General features: G+C 53.3%; 1 protein-coding gene and 1 pseudogene across 1 annotated transcript; one reads left to right on the forward strand and one right to left on the reverse strand.

The window, feature by feature from the left end:
- Positions 1-4,430: 4,430 nt before the first annotated feature.
- On the reverse strand, positions 4,431-8,916 carry LOC120390112 (phospholipase A2 inhibitor and Ly6/PLAUR domain-containing protein-like). Its single transcript, XM_039512425.1, has 4 exons — positions 8,856-8,916; positions 7,010-7,165; positions 5,368-5,505; positions 4,431-4,648 (listed from the first exon to the last, which is right to left on the reverse strand). Exons 1-4 carry the CDS (start codon positions 8,914-8,916, stop codon positions 4,431-4,433), a joined length of 573 nt encoding a protein of 190 aa, XP_039368359.1.
- Positions 8,917-9,239: 323 nt separating this feature from the next.
- LOC120390113 lies at positions 9,240-21,863 on the forward strand (annotated as a pseudogene).
- The last annotated feature ends 411 nt before the right edge of the window (positions 21,864-22,274 follow it).

Consider the following 22,274-nt stretch of genomic DNA (forward strand, 5'->3'; position numbering starts at 1 on the left):
AGGCCATTAGGCGAAGGTGAACACCTGACTCTAATTAAGACCCCTCTGATACTATAAAAGGGCTCGCTCCGGTCAGGCCGGGGAGAGGAAAAGGGAGCCAGAGGAGAGGAAGTGCGGCTGAAGGGCTGGGTAATGAAGACACCCTCAAGCCATTGGAAGGGAGCCCTAGGGTACGGGTGAAGAAGGCGTTGAGAGAGAGAAGCGGGGCAGCTGTGGGGAAGTGGCCCAGGGAAATGTAGCAATTCTGGCAGTGAAAAGTCGGCTGCCAACAGCTTCCCACAACCCGCCACTAAAGAAACACCTCCTGGGAGGGGAAGTCAGGCCACTGTCGGGACAGGAGGCTAAACAGTTCTGAAATAAACTCCCAGGGACAACAGAGACGGTGGGAGTTCTCTCCCCAACCTCCTTGCTGGCCTATGATGAAAACCCCTCAGCAGACTGTAACCCTGGCCCTGGAGGGAGAAGGGCTACGTGGAGGGTTTCAGTGAGCCTCTGAGGCTCGTGAAACCTCCTGGAAGCGCGGAACCCACGGAGACAAGGTCGGAGCTTTGCCACACCCTGTATAAGCTTTATACAGAGTAAAAGGGATTTATTTGGGGTTTGGATCCCATTAGGAGCTGGGTGTCTGGGTGCTGGACACAGGTAACTTGCTGAGCTGTTTTCAGTTAAGTCTGCAGCTTTGGGGGCGTGGTTCAGACCCTGGGTCTGTGTTGCAGCAGGCTGGCGTGTCTGGCTCAGCAAGGCAGGGCTCTGGAGTCCCAAGCTGGCAAGGAAAACGGGCTCAGAGGTAATTTCAGCACATCAGGGGACAGTCCCAAGGGGATCTCTGTGACCAAACCCGTCACAGTGGATTTGTTTAGTCTGGAGAAGAGCAGACCAAAGGGGAGCATGAGAACAGTTTTCAAGTACATAAAATGCTGTTACAAGGAGGAGAGTTAACCTCTGAGGACCAGGACAAGAAGCAAGGGGATTAAATTACAGCAAGGGCCATGTAGCAGGTTGGTTACCCGCTCCTGCCCTGAAGGGTTTAAAAAGTGGCCTGGCAGGGCTTGAAAGCTGCAGCTCTAAACGCTGGGCTGATTGGGGAAACAGCTGCAGCTGGGCCACACCCTAATCAGGCCACGGCTGGCCTGTTTAAAGAGGCTGGGAGCCAGGAGACCAAACAGTCTCCCTCTGCCTGTAGAGGGAGAAGGGCCTGGCTGCAGGGAGCTGGACACAGGGTACCTGAGTGGAGCAGGGCTGGGGGAAGGCAGAGGAGCTGGGGAGCTCCAGCGTGGAAAGCCCCAGGCTGCGGCCTAGCATTAGGCTAACAGGTACTGGGGGTTGCAGGGGGCAGCCCAGGGCAGCAGGTCCAAACCCCTTTGCCTAAGATGAGTGGCTGATACACTGCAGCCTGCCCCAGGGAACAGGGGCTAGATGGAGACTGGGCAGTAGCCAACACTGAGGCAAAGTGGGGATAGTGGGGTGGGGGTTCCCCTGGGAGGGGGAGACCCAGTTAAAGGGGCTCCAGGATCCTGGGAGGGACACGGAGGCCAGTAGCTGGAAGGCGGATCGCCGGCCTGCAGAGGGCGCTCCGGATGCTGGACTGAGCTAATTCCCAGAAGTCACCAGCAGGAGGCGCCGCAGGGGTGAGTCCGCTCGTCTACAGGCGGTTTGAATTGGACATTAGTAAAAACTTGACCCATCTAGTCAGGGTTGTTAAGCACTGAATAAATTACCTAAGGAGGTTGTGAACTCTCCCTCATTGGAGATTTTTAAGAGCAGGTTAGACAAAGACCTGTAAGAACATATGAACAGCCAGACTGGGTCAGACCAAAGGTCCATCCAGCCCAGTATCCTGTCTTCTGACAGTGGCCAGTGCCAGGTGCCCCAGAGAGAGTGAACAGACCAGGGAATCATCAAGTGACCCATCCCCTGTCGCCCATTCCCAGCTTCTGGCTAACAGAGGCTGGGAACACCATCCCTGCCCAGCCTGGCTAATAGCCATTGATGGACCTGTCCTCCATGAACTTATCTAGTTCATTTTTGAACTCTGTTATAGTCTTGGCCTTCACAACATCCCCTGGCAAGGAGTTCCTCAGGTTGACTGTGTGTTGTGTGAAGGAATTCTTCCTTTTGTTTGTTTTAAACCTGCTGCCTGTTAATGTCATTTAATAGTTGACCTTGCGAGGTCCCTTCCAGCCCTACATTTCTGTGTTGCTATGGCTACACTATGGGGTCTGTAGCGGCGTAGCCCCATTGCCAAAGCCGGGGGAACACCACCTCTCCAGGTGATGGTGGCTGGGTCTCCAGCCAGTGGGGGCAGAAGCAGCCAAAGAACGTTCTACAATTTTCACTGGACTTTCTTTTCCCGCCGCTGATTGATTGTTCGTTCCAATCCTCCCTCTCACTTAGTCTCTTCCTCTCGGCTTACTCCACGCCAACCCCTCTGCCCTGGCCCCCTAGACCCACTTCCCGTCCCATTTAGCAGATCCCCTCCTAACTTACCCACCTGCCCCCACAAAAAACAATCGAGGCATTAACATGCCATTCGCTGCCCACCATTGGTCACTCCGCTGGTGCATTGTACCCTGTCCCGGGTTTGCTTGTCTAGTTACATTGTTGGCTCTTTGGGGCGGAGGTTTCCGTGACTTGGGTTTGTACAATCTTACACAGGATTCCACCTGCCACCAAAATGCAGCCAGCTCTGGGGCACTGCCTGGCAGTTGTTTGACAGCGAAGAATGACACTAAGCAACCGTGTGTCTCCCAAATAGATATTCACATAACTCGCCTGTGAAATGTCGCCTTAACAAGAGATGGTTCTGGGCTTGTCTACACTTCAAACACAGCACCTGCACAGCTGTAGCGCTTCAGTGTAGACACCACCTACAGAGGCCTAGTTGAGAAAATGGGCATGATTTGGGGGACATTTTTTCATAGACAAACTTTCACTGTGTTTGAAATGTTGTGAGGGATTTTCCTATGAAGCGATTCAAAAAAAAATAAAAAGAGGGATTTGATCTGGGATTTGAAATTGGGGTGAAAATCCGGCAGGGTTTGTCTCCCTAACCCTATTGCAATTCTGTTTCTTTCAAATTAGTCCATGGAGCCTTTTGAATGTTGCAAACATTTTTCACCACAATTTTTGTCTAGTGCAAAATGTTGTCATCTGCAAAACAAAAATGTTTTTGCAAAGCCCTAGGAAAAAAGGAGAGAGAAAGAATATGGGCTTGTGTAAACTATTAAGACCCTACAGCAGCAGAGAGATTTTCCAATCAATGTAGCTAATCCATTTCCCCAAGCCGAAACAGCTAGGTCAAATGACGCATTTTTCCATGGTCCTAGCCACATCTACACCAGGTGTTAGGTGGGCGTATCTATGGTGCAGCGGAGTGTGAATATTTTCATATTCCTGAGCAAAATAGAGTAAGAAGAGGGAAAAAGAGAATTCACTCCCATGAGGCACCATGGTGAGGTATTCCCATGAAGCACAAGAGGAGTAACTGTGTTGCATCATGGGAGATGTAGGCCAACCAGCGAGACCAGTCTCTAGAGAGTGGATGAGTGAGGCACATGTACTAGAACTCCCATGAGGCGTCACGGCAACGGAAATATTCCAGCTTCCAAATCTCCATCCGGAAAAAAAAAATCCAAATCTTCTGCCAAACAAAATTTAAAATTCTGCGCCCAAAAAAATTGAGAATTTTTTTTTGTTTTCACATTCATCAAAATTTTCTAAGGAAACGCCGACTTGCTTTTCACTCTGACAGGGAAGTGAGGGTGAGAGGCAGCTTGGAACAGAGGCTGGGTCTGGACGATGGGATGGCTCACTCGCTAATTGCCTTGTTCTCTTCATTCCCTCTGGAGCATCTGGTAGCCAGGATGGGCAGGGATGGTGTCCCTAGCTCGGTTTGCCAGAAGCTGGGAATGGGTGACAGGGGCTGGATCACTTGATGATTATCTGTTCTGCTCATTCCCTCTGGGGCACCTGGCGTTGGCCACTGTCCGTAGACAGGATACTGGGCTAGATGGATGTTTGGTCTGACCCGGTAGGGCCGTTCTTATGTTCTTATGGTACGGGCCATTGTCAGAAAACAGCAGATTGGGTGTGATTGACCTTCGGATGGCCCGTTCTTATAGGGTTATGCCGAGGGAGTGACCCCCACAAAACAGTGCTGTGCATGCTGGGAAAATCCTTCCGCCACCTCCCCTCAACAAGAAACAAGCAGGCACCTGAATGGTTTCAATACCATTTTTATTCAACCCACTGGATTCATTGATTCACCCATTTTAAGGCCGTCTATGGCTGATGTCCCGCATAACTGACTCACACCCCTGTATAGAGCCCGACAACCTGTGATGAACTCATCTCTCCAAAGGCACCCCTAAATCCCAAGGGGTGTGTGGGGCGGGGGGGGTTTCTCCAGGATCTTGCAGACAGAGCGCAAATCAGGACAGCTGTTTCACCAGGAGCAGCCCGGCCAACGTTGGGAAGAACGCCAGGGCATGAACCACGGCGTTAGAGCCCTTGTTGGTAGCTGGAAGGCAGTCGGCTTTGGTCAGCGTATACGTCTGCTGGGAATAGTAGAAGCTGCCATTGACTTTCAGCTCACAGGCGCTCTGGGTAGCGCAGCCTTTCAAGATCAATGTGGTGTTGGTGCTGTTAACTGCAGATGGAAATAAACGGGAGATAAGAATCAAGAATGGCCTGGCCTTTTCGTCTCCTCCCCTTCCCCACCAGCCTGGGCCACAGAGCTTTGCCAATAGCCCATTTTGGGGGGTCGGTTTCCAGCCTGACAAACCGTTGGAAACACTCGGCTTTGAGTGGACCCAGAATGGGCGGGTTTTGGCAAAATGGAAGCGGTGACAAAAGTGAGTTACCTTTGGGGTTGAAAGGGAATGTTTCGTTGGAGGTTTTTTCCAAGGGGCTCTTAATGCTTTTTTAAAATATAAAAACTGAATTGGAACATTTTGTCTTTTTCCGGCAAAAACAATTTGGCAAATTTGACACAAATTCTCAAATGCTTCAGTTGGCCTGAATCGGCCCTAACCCACTAGACTCCACTCCTGTCCCAGAGCTCGTGATAGAACCCAGGAGTCCTGGCACCCAGCCCCCCGGCTGTAACCACTAGACGCCACTTCCCTCTCACAGCTCGGGATACAACCCAGGAAAAACTAGGACTCCAAATACTGAATCTCATAAACCTTCAATGCTGAAAAACGGGGCCCCGTATCAATGAAGATAAAGGTGTCGCGCGATAAATTTCACCAGTTGTACGGTTAGGGAATTCTGGATTTCACCAGCTCTGGTAGGAATTCCCAGCTGCCTGGGAGAGCTCGGGTCAGTTCCCAAGATCCAGCCAGACTATATGTTCGGCAGAATTACCAGGTGTCCCAGCAAAGTCGATGCAACGATCCTGAGAGCCCATACAGGAGACGTTCACACGGTTCTTGCACTGGTCAGCGTTCGGATCATTGCAGGCTTCGCACTGCAGCCCGTTCTTAAGTGAGCTCTTCGGCGGCACTGGGAACAATCGGAGAAAGAACCATGGGTCAGAATTTCGGGACACAAAGAGGCTGATGGAGAATCAACTGAACTATCCACCCCCACGGCTAGAACTCTCAGCCAGGATCTCCTCATCTCTCCTCTCGATTCCCGCAACAGCCTGCTCTCTGGCTTTGACCAATGCAACCTGGCCCCGTTCAACTGCTGCTGCAAAGTTCTCCAAGCCTGTCGCTTGGCCCATGGCACCCAATTCTTTGTGTCGCTCCCTTTTTCCCATTGCATCAAGCATAGGCCAAATGTCCCACTGGAAAATCAAACTTTTTTCTACGGGAAATTCCTAAATGAACATTTTCAATTTGCCGCCACCTGATTTTCAATCTGGTTTTCAAAAGCTTTTCAGCTTTCGAGGCCAACAGGCCGTTTTTTGCCAGCGAATGGAATAGACGGAATGCAATCTGTGTTTTCGGATGGCTTTTCCTGTAACATTTCCAAACGTCTCCAGTTTCGGGAAAAGGTGCGGAGCAGTTAAAGGAATAAAAATGAAACGAGGCATCTCCAGCACGTCGTAACTTTGCCAGCATTGGCGACATTTGGAAGCGTTAGAGAGAGGAAAAAGGAGAAAACTGGAAATAACTCAAACAACCCCTGGGGTTTATTTAGTTACAAAATGCCAGAGGAAGAGGAAGGGGAAGAGAAGGAAGGGGGAGACCCAGGTTCAAAATAGGGTAGAAAAAAATAAAAATTGACTTTAATTTCCAGTAATGTCTGAAAACATTTCGGATTAAACTCTAGTTCTGGGGTTGGGGTGCGGGAGAGGGTGCAGGGTGCTGGGGGTTGGGGTGCAGCATGCAGGAGGGGGTTCAGGGCAGGGGGTCGGGATGTGGGCTCCGGCCCAGCACCGCTTACCTGGAGCAGCTCTGGGGTGGCAGCGGCACGCAGCGGGGCTAAGACAGGCTCCCTGCCTGCCTGCCCTGGCCCCGCACTGCTCCAGCACCATGTCCCTGCAGCCCCTCCCATTGGCTGCAGTTTCCCGTTCCCGTCCAATGGGAGCTGCGGGGGTGGTGCCTACAGGCGAGGGCAGCGCGCGGAGCCCTCTCCCTCCCCCGCACCCAGGGCCACAGGGACGTGGTGCCGGCCACTTCCAGGAGCGGCGCGGGGCCCACGGTACCAATCCCCCGGGCCAGATCCAAAGCCCTGCAGGGCTGGATCCAGATCCGGCTCGCGGGCCGGAGTTTGCCCAGCCCTATGCTAGCTGAAACATCATTTGTTTTTGATTTTTCGCAGCCGCCACCAAACCGAAGGGAAAAAAAGTCCGTCTCTTTTCATTGTGCCAAGGCCCGGGTGAAATGGGGCCAGTCTGAGTTTTTGTAAAACAATATTTCACACACAGAAGTGTAAAGCTCTGTTTTGTTTTTTAACCTTGCAAAACAGAAACAGTTTGGAAATTTCTAATGGCTGCAGGCAAATTGTTTTCCCGCCTGTCGAGCAGCTGTGCCCGCGAATGGCTGCGCTCGGGACGTACCGGCCATGGTTATATTCTGGTTGCAGAGATCGCTCTGACAGCACATGGAGTTGGTCCTCACTTGTTTGTCAGTCCCGACGGTCAGGCTGATGGGGCCTGTGCGGCAGGTAGTGCGGTTCTCCACACAAGTTGCGTAGACGGTCTCGTCCTGTCCCCCTAGGTGCAAGGGAAAAAAAGACAAAAATCAGCCTACATGTGTGTGCACACCCAGGCACCCCACAACTCCTCCATCCACACACCCAACACAACCCACCCACCCACTCACACACCCCCTCTCCCATACCACACAACCCTTCTCCAAGGCACACCCAACAAAACCCACCCACACTCACCTTCCCCACACACAGGCTCCTGCCCCACAACAAATGCCACCCAGCTCACACCCCACCCACAGCACCCGCATATACAACCCTCCCCCCACCAAGTACAGCCCCCCACAACACCCACACACTCACCCCAGCTTCCCCAACACACACAACTGCCCCCACACTCTACACAACCCACCACATCCAAAACTCCATACACCCTACACAACCATACACCCTACACAACCACCCCACAACAACCAGCCCATAGCAGACACAACCCCCTCGAGCCACACACACAACCCCTGCACACACGCACACACACACAAACCCCACACCTCAAGAATAGATCTGACCCATCTCATTTATTTCTCATCCTAATGGAAGCAAATTTTGGTTAATCTGCCCCAAATTTTGGCTAATCCACTCAGGTTAAAAGGAGTAAGAGCACCCTGGGCTGGCTGGAAAGTTAGGCAGGTTTGGGGGAGGGAAAGGGGAGTGCCAGGCCCATCTCGCTCACCGGGGGAAACTGTTTCCAGAGTGAACATGCAGGCCCCATCGTTGGAGTTTACTGTGCACTGATGCACAATGGGAGAACAATTCGCTCAGGAATTCATGCAAGATGAACAGGAATCTGTAGGAAGAAACACCAAGGGTCCAGGATTAATTCTGGTGCAAAGGTCCCTCCCTGCTTCTTGTGTGGGGGATTTACAGGTGTCACTAATCCGGATTAGTTGACCCAGATTAAGTCCCAGTGTAGACACTCTCAATAAATTCAATTTAGTTGACTCTATGGTGGAGGTGAACGAAACTGAATTAAAGCCACTTTTAATCTGCATTAACCAAAAGTGTGAATTTAAACTGGATTGGTTAAAGTCCTCTGCGCACACTTTCTGTTAGGATTAAAGTGGCCTTCATTTGGTTTAGTTTAATTCACTTTGGAGGTAAATTAAGAAACTGAATTAAGGTCATTTATATTCCAAATTAGATGGGTTTAATCCAGGTTAAAAATCACATCTTTGGTTAATTTGGATTAATTTTCCAGAGTGTCCACCTGTAGGCAAGGCCTTTGATGGGAGAATGATCAGAGGGAACTTGATAGAGGGTTACGGAGCAATGGCTGAAGGGTAGGTGGCGTGGCCGGTCAGTTTGAGCCTGAGCAGTTTACACGAAGGCCATTTGCACAATTGGCACAAAGGAGCCATAAAATGGGTATGAGTTATTGGGGCCAATAGGCTAACACTGGGGTAAGTCAGGAGTGACTCCAATTTAGCCAATAGGGTGACACTGGGGTAAATCAGGAGTGACTCCGATTTAGCCAGTGACACTGGGGTAAATCAGGAGTGACTCCAATTTAGCTAATAGGGTAACACTGGGGTAAATCAGGGGTGACCCCAATTTAGCTAATAGGGTGACACTGGAGTAAATCAGGAGTGACTCCAATTTAGCCAAAAGGGTGACACTGGGGTAAATCAGGGGTGACTCCCCTGGAGCCAGTGGTTGAAAAGGATAATTGTGAAACGCGTGGCTCGGAGACTTACATTCGCCATTAGCTGCAGCTAGGAGCACGGCCAGGAGGCTGAGCACGAGGGAGCCCTGCATGGCAACCGGGAGAGTGTGGGGCTGGGCTCGGAGCCGGACTGGACTCTTGTTTGCCTTGGATGCACCGATCTCTGCAGCCGCCATGCACACGGGCTGGGGGGAAACACAGGAAGTGTAGAGCTCTGGGATTCCATGCCCTGGGGGGCTGTAGGATTTACTAGAGAAACTGCTCCTCTCCTGCCCAGTCTAAGCTTGCGACTCACGGCAATGAATGAAAATGGCATCTCTAGCCCTGGGAACCAGCCCTAACGGAGGCTGGGTCTGCAGCAAGGAGACAGGCGCTAACAGCACCAAAGCCTCTGGCTCGAAGGTGGCACCATAACATGACTTTACTGCTCCGAATCCAGAACAATCTGCACGAACTGAAAGCAGAGGGAGACGAAGCAGGCTGCTCGCTAAGGTACAGAGACCAACCTACCCCACCGCACTCCAGGCCAGCTCTCCACGGACCGGCTCCAGGCACACACGCTGCCCTGCAGAGCCCCCAGCCTTCCGCGGGACCAGGAAAGCCCCTTCCCCGGGGATCGCAAATCACTGGGCATTGTAATGCTCCATGTATGTGTGTGTGTTGGGGTGCACAGGGTATCCCCACCACTAAGGGGGTGTCGGCCCTGCGGGGAGAGGGGTGAGGTCCAGTTCTGGTTGATGGACATGTGCTGGCTTTGACCCAGCCAGTGCACTACAGATAGACGTGACACACACACACAACTCCCACACACCCCTCCCATACACAACCCACACACTGACAGCCTCCCCTGCAACTCCCCACCCACACACAACCTCCCCCACTTCCCCACAACCCTCCCACACACACCCCTCCCAACCCCCATCACATAACCTCCACACACACACCTCCATCACATCCCTGACAATCCTCCCCACACCTCCCTATAACACCACTCACCCAATCCTCTCCCCACACACACACCCCACTCACCCAGAGCCCCACACACAACCTCCTCACACACCTCCCCTGCCTCACCCCACACAACCCTCCCCCACTTCTCGCACATCTTCTCCCCCACACAACCCTCCCTAATACAACCCACCTCCACACCCCTTCTGCCCACTCCCGAGCCGTGCGTGTGGCCACACTGCTATCCAAAGCTCAGGGAGAAATAGTGTCCGTCCCTCTCCCCGGGCTGGGCCTGACCCTCCTAGCTGCAGTGTGGTCGAACCCTGACAGGGGCAGACTGGTGGACCTGCTACAGCTGGGGCGCAAAAGGCAGCAGGGCCAGAGGAGGAGCCGTTGGGAAGGCGGAGAGACCCCTGGGGGCAGAGCTGGGCCGCCAGAGGCAGAGAATGAGTGGGAGTCAGAGAAGCAGCCTGCGAGGTTGTACCCAGCACCCTTCTCTGCCATCCTGGGGTGCTTTCCAGTCAGGGATTGAGTGGCGTGACTACACACCAGTCCTGTGTTGTTTGTTCTCCCCTCCTCACCCCATCCTGTCGTCAGTAGGGTCCAGAGTCAACACACTGAAGCCAGAGTCTCTCAGCTCTTCACTAAGGTTCCTGGTCCTGACTCACTAGAGTAGCTTCTGCCCCAAAAAGCCAGGTGGAATCCTAGCAAGGAACTACCAGACACGGGGCTAAACAGTCACTGGCTGAACAAAGGGGAAACTGAGGCAGCCTCAACTGCAGGGGGCACCAGCAGCTAAAAACAACTGCAGACAGCAGGTTAACTCTGAACCCTACTGATAGCCACATTGCTCGCTATTTCAAAGCTGAAGCAGGTGCCTCCAGCCAAATGGGCACTTGGAATTACCCTGGTAGTAGAAAGTAGCTTTAGAGTGTCTGGAAGCAGCCTCTTTTAGTTCAGCCGAGACTGCGGATCTCATATTTTCCTCCTGAGAACTAGCTGGGAATAAAGGACGAGCCAAACCCAGGGTAACTTTTTCAAGTGCCTGTAGGTGGAAATTTTAAAGCACTGAACTGAGTTCGGCTCCTAATTCCCATTGAAACCAAGGGAATTAGGCACTTTCTGAGACTCCACTAGGTTCCTGAGACTTTAAATCCGACTCCTATTTGTGTTACAAGACAGAGAAAACTGAAACTGACAGTTTCTTTCTTCTTATCGCATCGTATCTTATCTGCCAGATAATGGGACAAGAGAGAACCTCGGTTTTGCCCAGTCTGGCAAATCCCATGGACGAAACCTCGCAGCCTTATCCGAAGATTTGGCTTGACAACGGGGATTTTGCTCACTGGAATTTCCCCAGGATAAAAAATCTCCAGTCAGAATTTCTTCCCCCTGTTGGGTGATAACATTTTTTCCCAATGTGGAAATTTCAAAAAAGTAAGAAAGCGGCGGCGGGAGGGGGGGGGAATCGAACTTTCCCCATTTCTTGTCTGGTTTCCCCAGTTAGAAAACAGCAACAAATTGTGAAAGTCTGAGTTAATTTCACCCCCTCCCCAAGAAAACTTTCTGAGCCCTTTTGCAACCAGGAAAAAACCCTAAACCAAAGTGTTACTTTGGGTCGCTTAAAGAGACAGTTAAACAGGGAGACAAAGCAATGGGGTGGATAGGACAGAGCCCTGCGCTTCAGAGAACCGATGAGCTACTCATCAGGCTGCTGCTTACAAACACCTTCCCCATCATGCCTCGGTTTCCCCAGCTGTAAAACAGGGGTGATGATACTGACCCTCCTTGGTAAAGCGCTTTAAGAGCTAGGGGCTGGGATTAGTATGATTTTAAATCAGACAGTTACTTTCTCCCTTGTTTTAATTTTTGAAAACTTTCCCCGCTCCACTTTTCCAGAGGAAAACTTTAAAAAAAAATGAACGGAGGGTGGGAATTTTCCTACCATTTCCACAGGAACAATTTCCGGATCCCGTCCGAGATCCAGGGGGGTTCCCTGTCATGCCAGGTGCCCCACAGACACTGCCCGAGACACGAAGGGTCTTCCCATTTTGCCATGCATGCCAGGACCCCACCCAAAATCGCGGGTGGTGAGTTCCCCATCGTGCCAGGCACCACCTGGGCCCCACCCGAGATCCAGAGACGCTCACCGTCATACTGGGCAACACAGAGACCTCAAGTGAGATTCGCAATGGCATTTAAATTACAACTTAACCCTTTTAGCAGCGGCAGAGCTGGTCAGAAATGGGAAGAGAAAAAACCCAATCAGATCCAGGTGCTTTTCGTGTTTCAGGAATCTTCTCACTGCTTTATTTTTGGATTTCTTCACCAGTGCCTTTCGAGAGGATTCTTTTGTGTCCCCCGCCCTCCCCCGGTTCTCAATCGAAATCGCCGCTCGGGCCTTTTCCCATTTTGCAATGGTTTACACACGAGTTGGCCCCCTCTGATTGGCGCGGAAAGAGACACCGTATTTCCAAACTCGGAGGGAATTAGTTGTGTGAAACTGGGGGGCTCCGGGACGGAAAAGGGGAACGTTTACTCCCCGTTCAAAACACCCGCAGGGTTTGGTTGAAGGAACGTCAGCGCGGGTGGGAAACTTTTTTCAGTTGGGTTGGAAAACGTCGATCGGCTCCTAGGGCCCAGTTTCGGACAATCCTCCCGCGTGTGAATTTGGGTCTCATGGGCGCGGAGAGGGCAGTGGGCCGGGGCAGCTCTTACTTTCCGCCTCCCAGGGCCGGCGCTGGCGAGGATGGGGAAGCAGGTTCTCTGGCTATGCAAACTGGGCACCTCGTTTATATAGATGGAGGAAGCAGCACGGAGGGTTCCTGATAAGGGCCCAGGTGGCAGAAAGCCACAAATTATCTCACTGAGCTGTGCTCAGATTAACCCTTTGCTCGCTCACGGGACCAATCCGACGTTATCGCTTGTTTCTCTCTCGGGTCTCTGTGCTTCCGACAGTCGCCGATCTCCGCCCGTGTCTCTGTTAAAGCGACTGGGTCCCCTCGGAGGATATTTAATCTCCCAGGGCCTGTTTCCTAAACGCTGCTGTCATCGGACATTCCCCAGGCTGGGGTTCACCCCCACCCCAGAGATGGCTGCATTTCAGTGCTATCCTAGCCCAGAGGGAGCTCAGGTCCCTTGGCACGTGAGAGAGAAAGGAACGTGCCAGGGTAGTACCTAGAGATCAGAGACCCGTTGTGCCAGGCGCTGCACAGAGGTGTCGACACTGTCCTGCCCTGAAGAGATAGATAGATAGAAAGGGTGTATGAAGATAGATAGATAGGGGTGTGGGGAGTATGAATGGGAGAACAAGTGAATGTTTCTACTCCCCAAGCCTCAGTTTTCCTCTGTCTTCCTCCGGTCTCCTAGTTCCTCCCGCCCCCGGCTGGGTGCTTCAGACTCCTGAGAAATTCCACTGCAAGTGGCCGTTCCCCAGAAGCGGCCGGACGTGCTGAGCTGTCTGATCAAAGACTAAATAAACGCAAAGGGCCATAAATAAGATAAGGCGGGAGTCGAGCTGCCGAGGGCGAGAGCGGCGCCGCGGAGGGAGCGGTGATGTTAGACCCCGGGAGAGTCAGGAATAGATTTCGTACTCGAGACGTGCGCGTTGGCCTTTGACTCTGGTCGCAGACCCCAAGCACAGGCCCCGGGTGCCGACCTGGGAATCCTGCAGGTGCCGGCCCAGGGTACTGACCAGCGGCCTCCTCCCTCACCCCCAACCCCTCAACCCAGGTCTCCGTTTGCCAAGACTTGCTGTGAAACGTGATATTTCAACACATACAAATATCACATTTCACAGCCCAGGGAGCGCCCCGGTGCCACCTGCCTTCAGAGCAGGGCACCCGCCAGCAGCCCCCCAGCTCGCGCCCTGACGCCTCTTTCATTACAAATTCAGCTCTGCCCCCATCGCCCCAGCTCCCGCTGCCTCCCGGGCTCCCCACCCACCGCCCCATCACCCAGGGGCCCTGCTGCTTCCCCGCCATGGTCCCAAGCTCCCTTCCGCGGCCTCTCACCCCAGGCCTGGCCCGCTCCTGGCCTCTTCTCCCTGGCACTCCCCTCACCACGGCACCATGGTGGTTGGCCACATCGCCCACCCATAAGGCCCTGTTTGGTCCTGGTTAAATCCACACTGCCCTGCTCCCCCAGAGATAGACGTCAAAATACTCCTATGCACCAGAGCACCCCGACAGTCGCTGAGATGCCAAGTTTTAAAGCTGCCTTGCAAACACCATAACTCCTAAATCAGACTCGTTCCCTTCTAAACATTACTACAGCGCAGGCAGAGCTGAATGACATAGATGTGGTTTCCTTTCACATCCCCAAACCTAGTCACGCTGTGTTTTTACTGTCGTGCCGTAAGCAGCTATGGGTCAACCTCCTGGTCGGCAAGAATCCCTGGGCGGTGTGTGATTAGGCTGAGATTGTTCGGGGCAGAAGGCAATAGAGGTAACGACACGAACGGATCTCAGAAAGTTGTTCAGACAATCCGTGCCAGATAGCGCCCCTGATGTGATACAGAGATGGTCCCGCAGGGGCCACCTCCGGCTAAGAAAAGTGGAATATGGAAGAAAAACGAACGTTTCAGGGCCAGTGGGAAATGCAGTTTCTCGTGTTTCTGAAGCCGTCTGATTCCGTTTCCGAGCACGTTGCAGCGAGTGCTGTTTGTAAGAGAGAAATTCACCAAATCAGAATGCATGCAATACAAGGTCACGCTAGCTGGAACAGAATTACCACGACGCGTTTCAGAGGCGCAAGCTGTCACATGATGCAAGAACCGAGTTCGAAAGACAACAGCGGCAGCTCAAAGATTTTTTGAATACGGTGGATCAAATTCAAGGGGCGAGTTTTAAAGTTGCACTACTTATGTGGGAAGCAAGGAAACCACTCCGCGATGGAGAACGCCTGAAGAAAATGGTTCTGGCCGTAGAACCAGAAAGTGAGCTTTTCGGAGAGCTGCCACGGGGCAATGGTACAGAGGAGAACAAGAGATCTGGCGACTGTTCTGCAAAATGAAAGAGCTGGAAAAGTCACGGCGAGCCCTTTCGACCGTCGGTGCTTGAACATAAGAACGTCAGAATGGCCCTACTGGGCCAGACCAAAGGAATGGGGGCGGGGAGGGGTGGAGTGGGGCGGGAGGGGGCAAAGCAGGGGTGGGAAGAGGCAGGGTGGGGGTTTGGGGGAAGGGGTGGAGTGGGGGCGGGGTGGGAAGAAGGAGAGCGGTGCAGGCTGGGGCTGGGTCGCTTGCTGCTGACAGCGCCGGCCCCCCCACTGCCCCCCCAGGCCGCCCTGGACCCTGCGTCCCACTGAAGCACGGGGCCCCCCAGAGCACAAGCCTGGGATGCTTGCCCCGGTCCATCCTATGGACGGGACAGCTCTGCTTGGGCACCACCAAAAATTATACAAACCTGGCCCCCAAGCATCCAGCACCTACAAGAGGAACGGGCCTTTTCAGTGTTTTACGAGCTTAGTCAGTTTCTCAGCTGTCAGGATGAGAAGCTGCCGGAAAAGGTCGGCTTAGTGGTAACCGAATCCCTGAGTATCTTCTGGGAGGATCTTGAAAATCGCTTCAGTGAGGGAAACTTTTTCCATCAGTGCCCCTTTGTGACGGACCCATTCAACAATTCTGGTTCGGCTTTGTTGGCTGCAAACTACCTGCCTTGCAAGCCAGGTGAGCTTCCGCCGACTCTTTGGATTTAATGACTCTCAGGTTCCTCATGCTGAAATGTGCAATGATTCAAGAATGAAAACACACTTCAGTCCGCCGGCGGTTAAAGTACAGGAGTTCTGGAGTAACGTGTACCCGTCTGAGGACACCTACAAGCCCCTAGCATTGCTTTGCTTGTCCGTTTTTACTCCTGTGCCGTGGGAGAGGGCATTCGGTGCCCTGCATTTCCCGAAAAACATGGACTGAAACCGCCTCACTGATGCAAACCTTGAAGCTTCTCTTCTAATTTCACGAGAGGCACGAGATCCTGCAGACTTTCCTTTCAAAGAGCTGCTGAGTGTATTGCAAGTAATCGGAGCCACACAGTGGATGTGGTAAAACCCAGAACTTTTATCTGATGAAGTGAGCTGTAGCCCACAAAAGCTTATGCTCAAATAAATTCGTTAGTCTCTAAGGTGCCACAAGGACTCCTGTTCTTTTTGCTATTTTCACATTGTATTTCTAAGATACAATATAAAAGGATTGAGTTTGCTGTTCATAGTATCATTACTGTTGGGTTGACTTTTTTTTTCTGTTTCTCAAATAAAAAAATTGGACCTATTTGCACATATCTTTTTTCATTATTATTTGGACTTCTATTATCTCAAAGTATTTTTAAATTTACTTCAGAATTGTTGGACAGACGACCACTTTTACCTAACAAGCAAAAGAAGCCATCATGAAAAAGACAAGAATGGGCAAATGTGTTTCTATTCCGTTAGGTCCGGTGAAGAATGGCGATAACTGGGCATGATTTTTATGACTGAATCTGCAAGAAAGAAACCCCAAACCTTACATAACTAAACGACAATGATTTGGAGGTACGTAGGTGCATATTCCTTTATTAACTTAAGGAAAAATAAATAATTTTAGGAAAAGAGTTGGTGTCTGCACTCCAAGGCCACCAAAACATTTGTGGTGAGAACCCTGCCTTATTCCCACTCTGAGTTTCTCCAGCTCCAGCTTCCAGCCATGGGATCGCACCAGACCTTCCTCTGCTGGATCAAAGAGCCCGTTAATAAATATTCGTTCCCCGTGTAGGGACTGACAGGCCAGGATCAGGTCACCCCTGGACCTTCTCTGTGCTAAGCTCAGTGGACCGAGCTGCTGGAGCCTGTCTCTGTGAAGCAGGTTTTCTCTTTCCTCATTCTCGCGGCTCTTCTGCAACCGACCAACCACCCCCTTGAACCATGGGCCCCGGAACTGGACACTGGATCCCAGCAGCGTCAGCCCAGGGCCAAAGCCAGAGAGACAATCCCCTCCCTGCTCCTACATGAGAGTCCCCCTGTTTGCTGGACCACAGCGAACGAGCACACGAGAGAGAGAAGGACTCTAGACCTGGGAGGTTGGGAGACTCAGGCTTTTGCTCCAATGAATGTTTCAGTTACACACCGTGGGACAGCGTCCGTAGGAGGCAGAAATAACGTGTATGTGTAAAAGGGGTTTTCTGCCGGTATAACTGCCCCATGCTGGGGCTTTAGCCTGCACAGCGATGGCCCAGGAGATCACACGCCCGCCCCGCAGAGCTGTGCCAGCAAACGTTTCTGGCATCGACCCGGCCTTACTCGTGTGCATTCAATGGCAGCCGAGATCCTAGAGAACAAGGCTGCAGATTCAGCCAATACAAAACCACCACCTGCTGGTTGGACATTAGGAAAAACTTCCTGCCTGTCCGGGTGGTTACGCACCGGGGTAAATTGCCCAGGGAGGTGGTGGAATCTCCATCACTGGGGATTTTGAAGAGCAGGTCGAACAAACCCCTGTCAGGGAAGGTCTAGATAATCCTTAGTCCTGCCATGAGTGCAGGGGGCTGGACTAGAGACCTTGCGAGGTCCCTGCCAGTCCTACGATTCTATGCTAGCTGAATCTGAGCCTTGCGTTAACACTTGGATATAAATAGCCCCCAGCTTTTCCATTGCACTGTTCATCAGTCAGTTTCCAAACACTCTGTCTCTCTCCCTCTCTCTTTAGACTCCTGGATTCCGCCTGGAAGTCCCCTACCCATCTCGACACCCCCCGGGAGCAAAGCTCGTTGGGAATGCAACCAAGGCCGGAACGCGTTTCTGCGCTCAGTGACTCTGTAATTAAATTCCCCCAGCCGGGTGCGCGTGAGACCCAGTCCTGTGAATACCTGCACAACAGGAGCCACATCTGGGGTGGGCGGAGCTTATTTTGTGGGCGGAGCTTGGGAAGAGCATCATCCCCTTCACCCGTCCCCAGTCTGACCCCCAGGTACCCCTGGCCCAGGGGCTGAGATTGTGCAATTGCCGAGCGTCGGGAGGAAATCGGGTCCGTTAACCCCTCAGCTTGTTTGGGGCAGAGGGTAAGGACTGGGGCTAAGGGACGTGTCAGAGTGACACTGTCACGCCACAGTAACAAGGAAACACTTGTTCTTCATCCCCCAGCAGGTACCCTGACATGTGGCACGTGCTACGGCCTCCCGGAGACCTGCGAGACTCCTATCGAGAACTGCACAGTAACGGCGGCTACAGGCGGCTGCCTCTCAGGGGCAGGAGACTCTACACTGGGTAGGTGACATTGCGTCAGCCCCCCGGGCCATCGCGATCATCTCGTCTGACCTCCGGCACATCACAGGCCCCAGAACCTCACCCGCCCCCTCCTGTAACAGGCCCCGACCTCCGGCTGAGTCCCCAAATCACGGGTTAAAGACGTCAAGTTACAGAGACGCAACCATGGACACTAGTTCAAACCTGCAGGTGACCCATGGCCCAGGCTGCAAAGGAAGCTGAAACCCCCCCAGGATCTCTGCCAATTTGACCCAGGGAGAAAGTCCTTCCTAACCCTAAGGCTGGTGATCAGTTAGACCCTGAGCGTGTAGGTGAGACCCACCAGCCAGACGCCTGGGAAAGAATCCTCTGGAGTCACTCAGAGCCCGTCCCAGCTAGTGTCCATCACCGGCCGTTGGGGATTTTTGCCGCAAGCAGTCGCAGATTCGCTACGTGCCATTGAAATCTGGCCCCATTGGAGTCAGTTGTAAATCTCCCATTGACGTCAGCGGGGCCAGGATTTCACCCCTGGGGCTTTAGTTACTGAATTTCATTCACTACGTTTTCAGCTCCGCAATGGACGGCTGCGCTGCCGCGAGCGAAGCTGCTTTGGGTGAAAATGCACGTTCTGAATCGTGTTAAAAAAGGAAATTGGTGATCAGATCCCTGGTAGAGTGTCGGCTTGTTCCCAATGTCCTGTCTGGAGCTCTTAGTCCCCTGCTCAGGGCTGGAGCCCGGCATAACACGTTTCCCCCTTGCTTGGGGTGCAAATTCAAGATGGTTTTTGCCCTTTTGACTTAAAGAGATTCCAAACCTTCCCCGTGTTCAGCTCCCTGAGCTCTTCAGGCCGGCGGATTTCACTAGTTCCCTTCATTTCTCCACGTTTGCCCTTTGGAATTGAAAATCTGAGTTACAGACCTAGTTTTGTTCATCCTCCCATTGAATTAAAGAGATTTAAGATTCCTTCCATTTACCCTGTAAGAAGGATGCATAGCACAGCATCAGCTTTAACGTGCTCTGTCATTATCTTTCTATCTATCTATCCCCATCCACCCATCTCTCTCTCTCTCTCTCTCTCTCTCTCTGACCACACTCAGGAAATTTTCCCAGCACAGTCACAAATGGGTTTATTAAAACTCCCCCCCACTCAGGGTATGTTATCATTGGTCCTGCTTTGAGCAGCGGGTTGGACTAGATACTTCCTAAGGTCCCTTCCAACCCTGAGAGTCTGTGAGTCGATGCTCACTGCAGAGGTAATGTGAGCTGCGACCCGGGTTTAGCCCCAACCTGCCCCCCCACCCCCGCCATCCCCTGTTATCCCCCCCCACAAACCCCTGCAACCTCCGTGGATACGAGCTTTGAGCTCAGCCCGGCTGACGCAGTTCAGGGTGCAGCTTAGACCCTGGTTCCGCTTTAACTTGGCTGGAACCCGCCCACTCTGCAGTGGGGACGCGGCTGTAACCTGGGTTACTTCACACGGTGCCGATAGTCCTCCAACGCCTTCCCATAATTCCTGCAGAGCCGTGGTTTCCTGCCCTCCTGCCTGTTCCCTTCTCCTGCACTGAATCACCTGCCGGTTTACACAGCCCTTGGTGATGTTTCAAACCCCACGTTCCCTGCAGCCGGCTCCGGCTCTCCCCGGCTCTCCCCGGCTCTCAGGCAGAGACGCCGTCGCAGAGAATCGCGGCAGAGAACGGCCCAGCTCAGGGCAGTGCTAGGAGCTCTGGGACATGCCCCCAAAGGCCTAGCGCTGCCCTGGGGTTAGTGCAGCACCGGCCGGGTGGTGTCCAGGTGGATCTAACCCCCGGGAGGCTTCGCAGTGCGGACGCTCACCCCAGGGCATGGCTAACCCGGGTTCACTCTGCAGTGCAGACACGGCCACCAAGTCCTAGTCCCCAGGGCCACAAAGGACCGTTGGGATCGTCTCATCTGACCCCCAGCTCAGCACAGGCCAGAGACCTGCCCCAGATCATCCCTAGGGCAGAGCTGGGAGAGAAACCTCCCATCTGGCTTTACACATTGTCCCTGATGGAGAATCCACCCCGGCCCCTGGGAGATCGTCCCAGTGGTTAATGACCCTCCCTGTGAAAAACCTTCCCCTTATTCCCAGTCTGAGTCTGTCCGGCTCCAACTCCCAGCCACGGGACGGCGTCCGACCTTCCGCCGCCCGACTGAGGAGCCCATCAGTGAACGTTTGTTCCCCGGGTAGGTTCTGGCAGACGGGGACCACGTCACCCCTGAACCGTCTCTGTGTTCAGCTCCACGGATCAAGCTCCTGGGGTCTCTCGCGCTAGGGCAGGTTTTCTAACCCTTCAATCGTCCTCACGGCTCTTCTCTGACCCCTCCCGAAGTGACTAACCTCCTTCCTGAATGGTGGGGCCCAGAACTGGGCACAGGCTCCCAGCAGCGTCGCCCCAGGGCCAGACACGGAGGTAAAATAACCTCCCTGCTCCTCCTCCAGGTTCCCCTCCCAGCCTCTCAGTTCTGTTCTCTGTTTTCTTTCTTTACAGCAGGTGGGATAAGGAGCACGGGCTTCTGCAGCCAATGGCGAAGGGACTCTACTGGTGGCATGAAAGACCCCGTCACTTTCACTCTTGGGAATGGCAGGTATCTGAGGATCGGCACCACACGATGCAACAACGCAGGTAACTGTAACTCGGCTCTACTGGACGGTACGTAGGGGTCTGTTTTTACCGTCCCTCTTTAATGGCTTGTCCACACGCACAGTGAGACGGCGCTGAGCTGGGGTGTGAATCCAGCTCTCCCTGTGCCCCCTGCTGATGCACGTGAACAGCTCGTTCGAGCACCTTGGCAGGGCACTAGTTCAAAGCACATTGATTAACGGCTCACGCGCGTCAGCAGGGAGCACAGGGACAGCTAAGCCGGTGCTGCCGGGGACGGTGAGAGCCGGGCGTGTTCCCCAGGGGGCCGCAAGCTGGGGAAGGAGCCGCCCCCGGAGATCAGCTGGTTCCAAACTCCAGCTTCAGTCTCGTGTGGAGCTGCAGAAAGGGGCACGGGGGAGGCAGGAGGGGACCAGACGCCCGCCCTGCCGTGGCCGGTTACAGCGAGAGCAGGGAGAGCACCGGGGGGTGGGAACGGGAGGCAGAGGTGGGAACCGCTGGATGGTGGAGACAGAGGTTCTGGGGCAGAGAAGGAACCAGAGCTGCCCCCGCCTAATAACAGGCTGATTGTCTCCCTCAGGTTCAACTCTTTTAACATTTGCTGCAAAAGGCTGCGCTACTGCGTCCACAAAAGTGATTAAATCTGGAACTTTCTTGGCTTCAGGAGCCTAGATATACATCTGTATACGGGCAACCTCCGTTGCGGCTCACAGAACCACCACAACCCCCATGGCAACAACCACCCTCAAAACAACCACCCCCACCCCCACTACAACAACCACCCTTGAAACAATCACCCCACCCTCACTATACAAACCACTCTTGAAATAACCACCCCCACAACAACCATCACAGTCACTACCACCAGCATAACAACAACAAATACCACCACCCTCCTAACACCACCCATCAGCACCACCATCACAGCAACCACCACCACCATCAAAACACCAGCCACCACTGGCACCATCACCAAAACAACCGTCACCGTCACAACACCAATCAACACCATCACCATCATAACAACAACCACCACCACCATCCCCATAACAACCGCCCATGAAACACCCACCACCACCACCACCGTTGAAACACCCACCACCCCTACAGCACCCGCTCTTGAAACAACCGGCCTGCCACAAACACCTGCTCTTAAAACAATCCCCCTCCCCAAAACAACCCCCCGTGAGGGCAGCCCGGCTCTGGGGAGATTCTCCTTCACCCTCTACCTGCCTGGCCTGACTGGGCTCTGCTGGTGAAGCTGCTCTCCTGACCCCCGCCCGGCACGGCCCACGCAGCACCTGGTGCCTACGAATAAAGGCCTGAAGTCCCAGCTGCACCCCCTCCGAGGCCCCTCCGCGCTGCCGGGCGACGCAAAGGGGCCGCTGCATAGCCAAGGGTCTGCCCAGCGCATGGGTGTGTCTGTCCCGGTGCCTCACGGCTGGCTGGAATCTCTCTGTGCATTAGCAAATTCACTGAATAAATCAGGATCCGAAATAAAAGCCCCCGGTGTGGTGTTGTGTGCGGGCTGCCCGTTGCTGAGCCGTCCGCGTGAGACTGGGGCGCTGACAGATGCATTAGCCACAGAAGAATTTGCTCGGCTCTGTGTATATCCACACCCTGGGCACCCGCATGGGGTTCTGGGAATGTCGAACGTGGGTTTTATTTTC

Source organism: Mauremys reevesii, linkage group 24 (genome assembly GCF_016161935.1).
Source record: "Mauremys reevesii isolate NIE-2019 linkage group 24, ASM1616193v1, whole genome shotgun sequence".
Lineage (NCBI taxonomy): Eukaryota > Metazoa > Chordata > Testudines > Geoemydidae > Mauremys > Mauremys reevesii.

Bases quoted from the DNA above. Each gene is read 5' to 3' on its own strand.
- LOC120390112 (XM_039512425.1), bottom strand. From the start codon at position 8,916: ATGCAGGGCTCCCTCGTGCTCAGCCTCCTGGCCGTGCTCCTAGCTGCA. The intron at 7,166-8,855 runs GTAAGTCTCCGA...CCTTGCACCTAG, and splicing joins AGCTGCAGCTAATGGCGAAT to GGGGACAGGACGAGACCGTC. The intron at 4,649-5,367 runs GTAATTCTGCCG...TTCCATCTGCAG, and splicing joins CGACTTTGCTGGGACACCTG to TTAACAGCACCAACACCACA.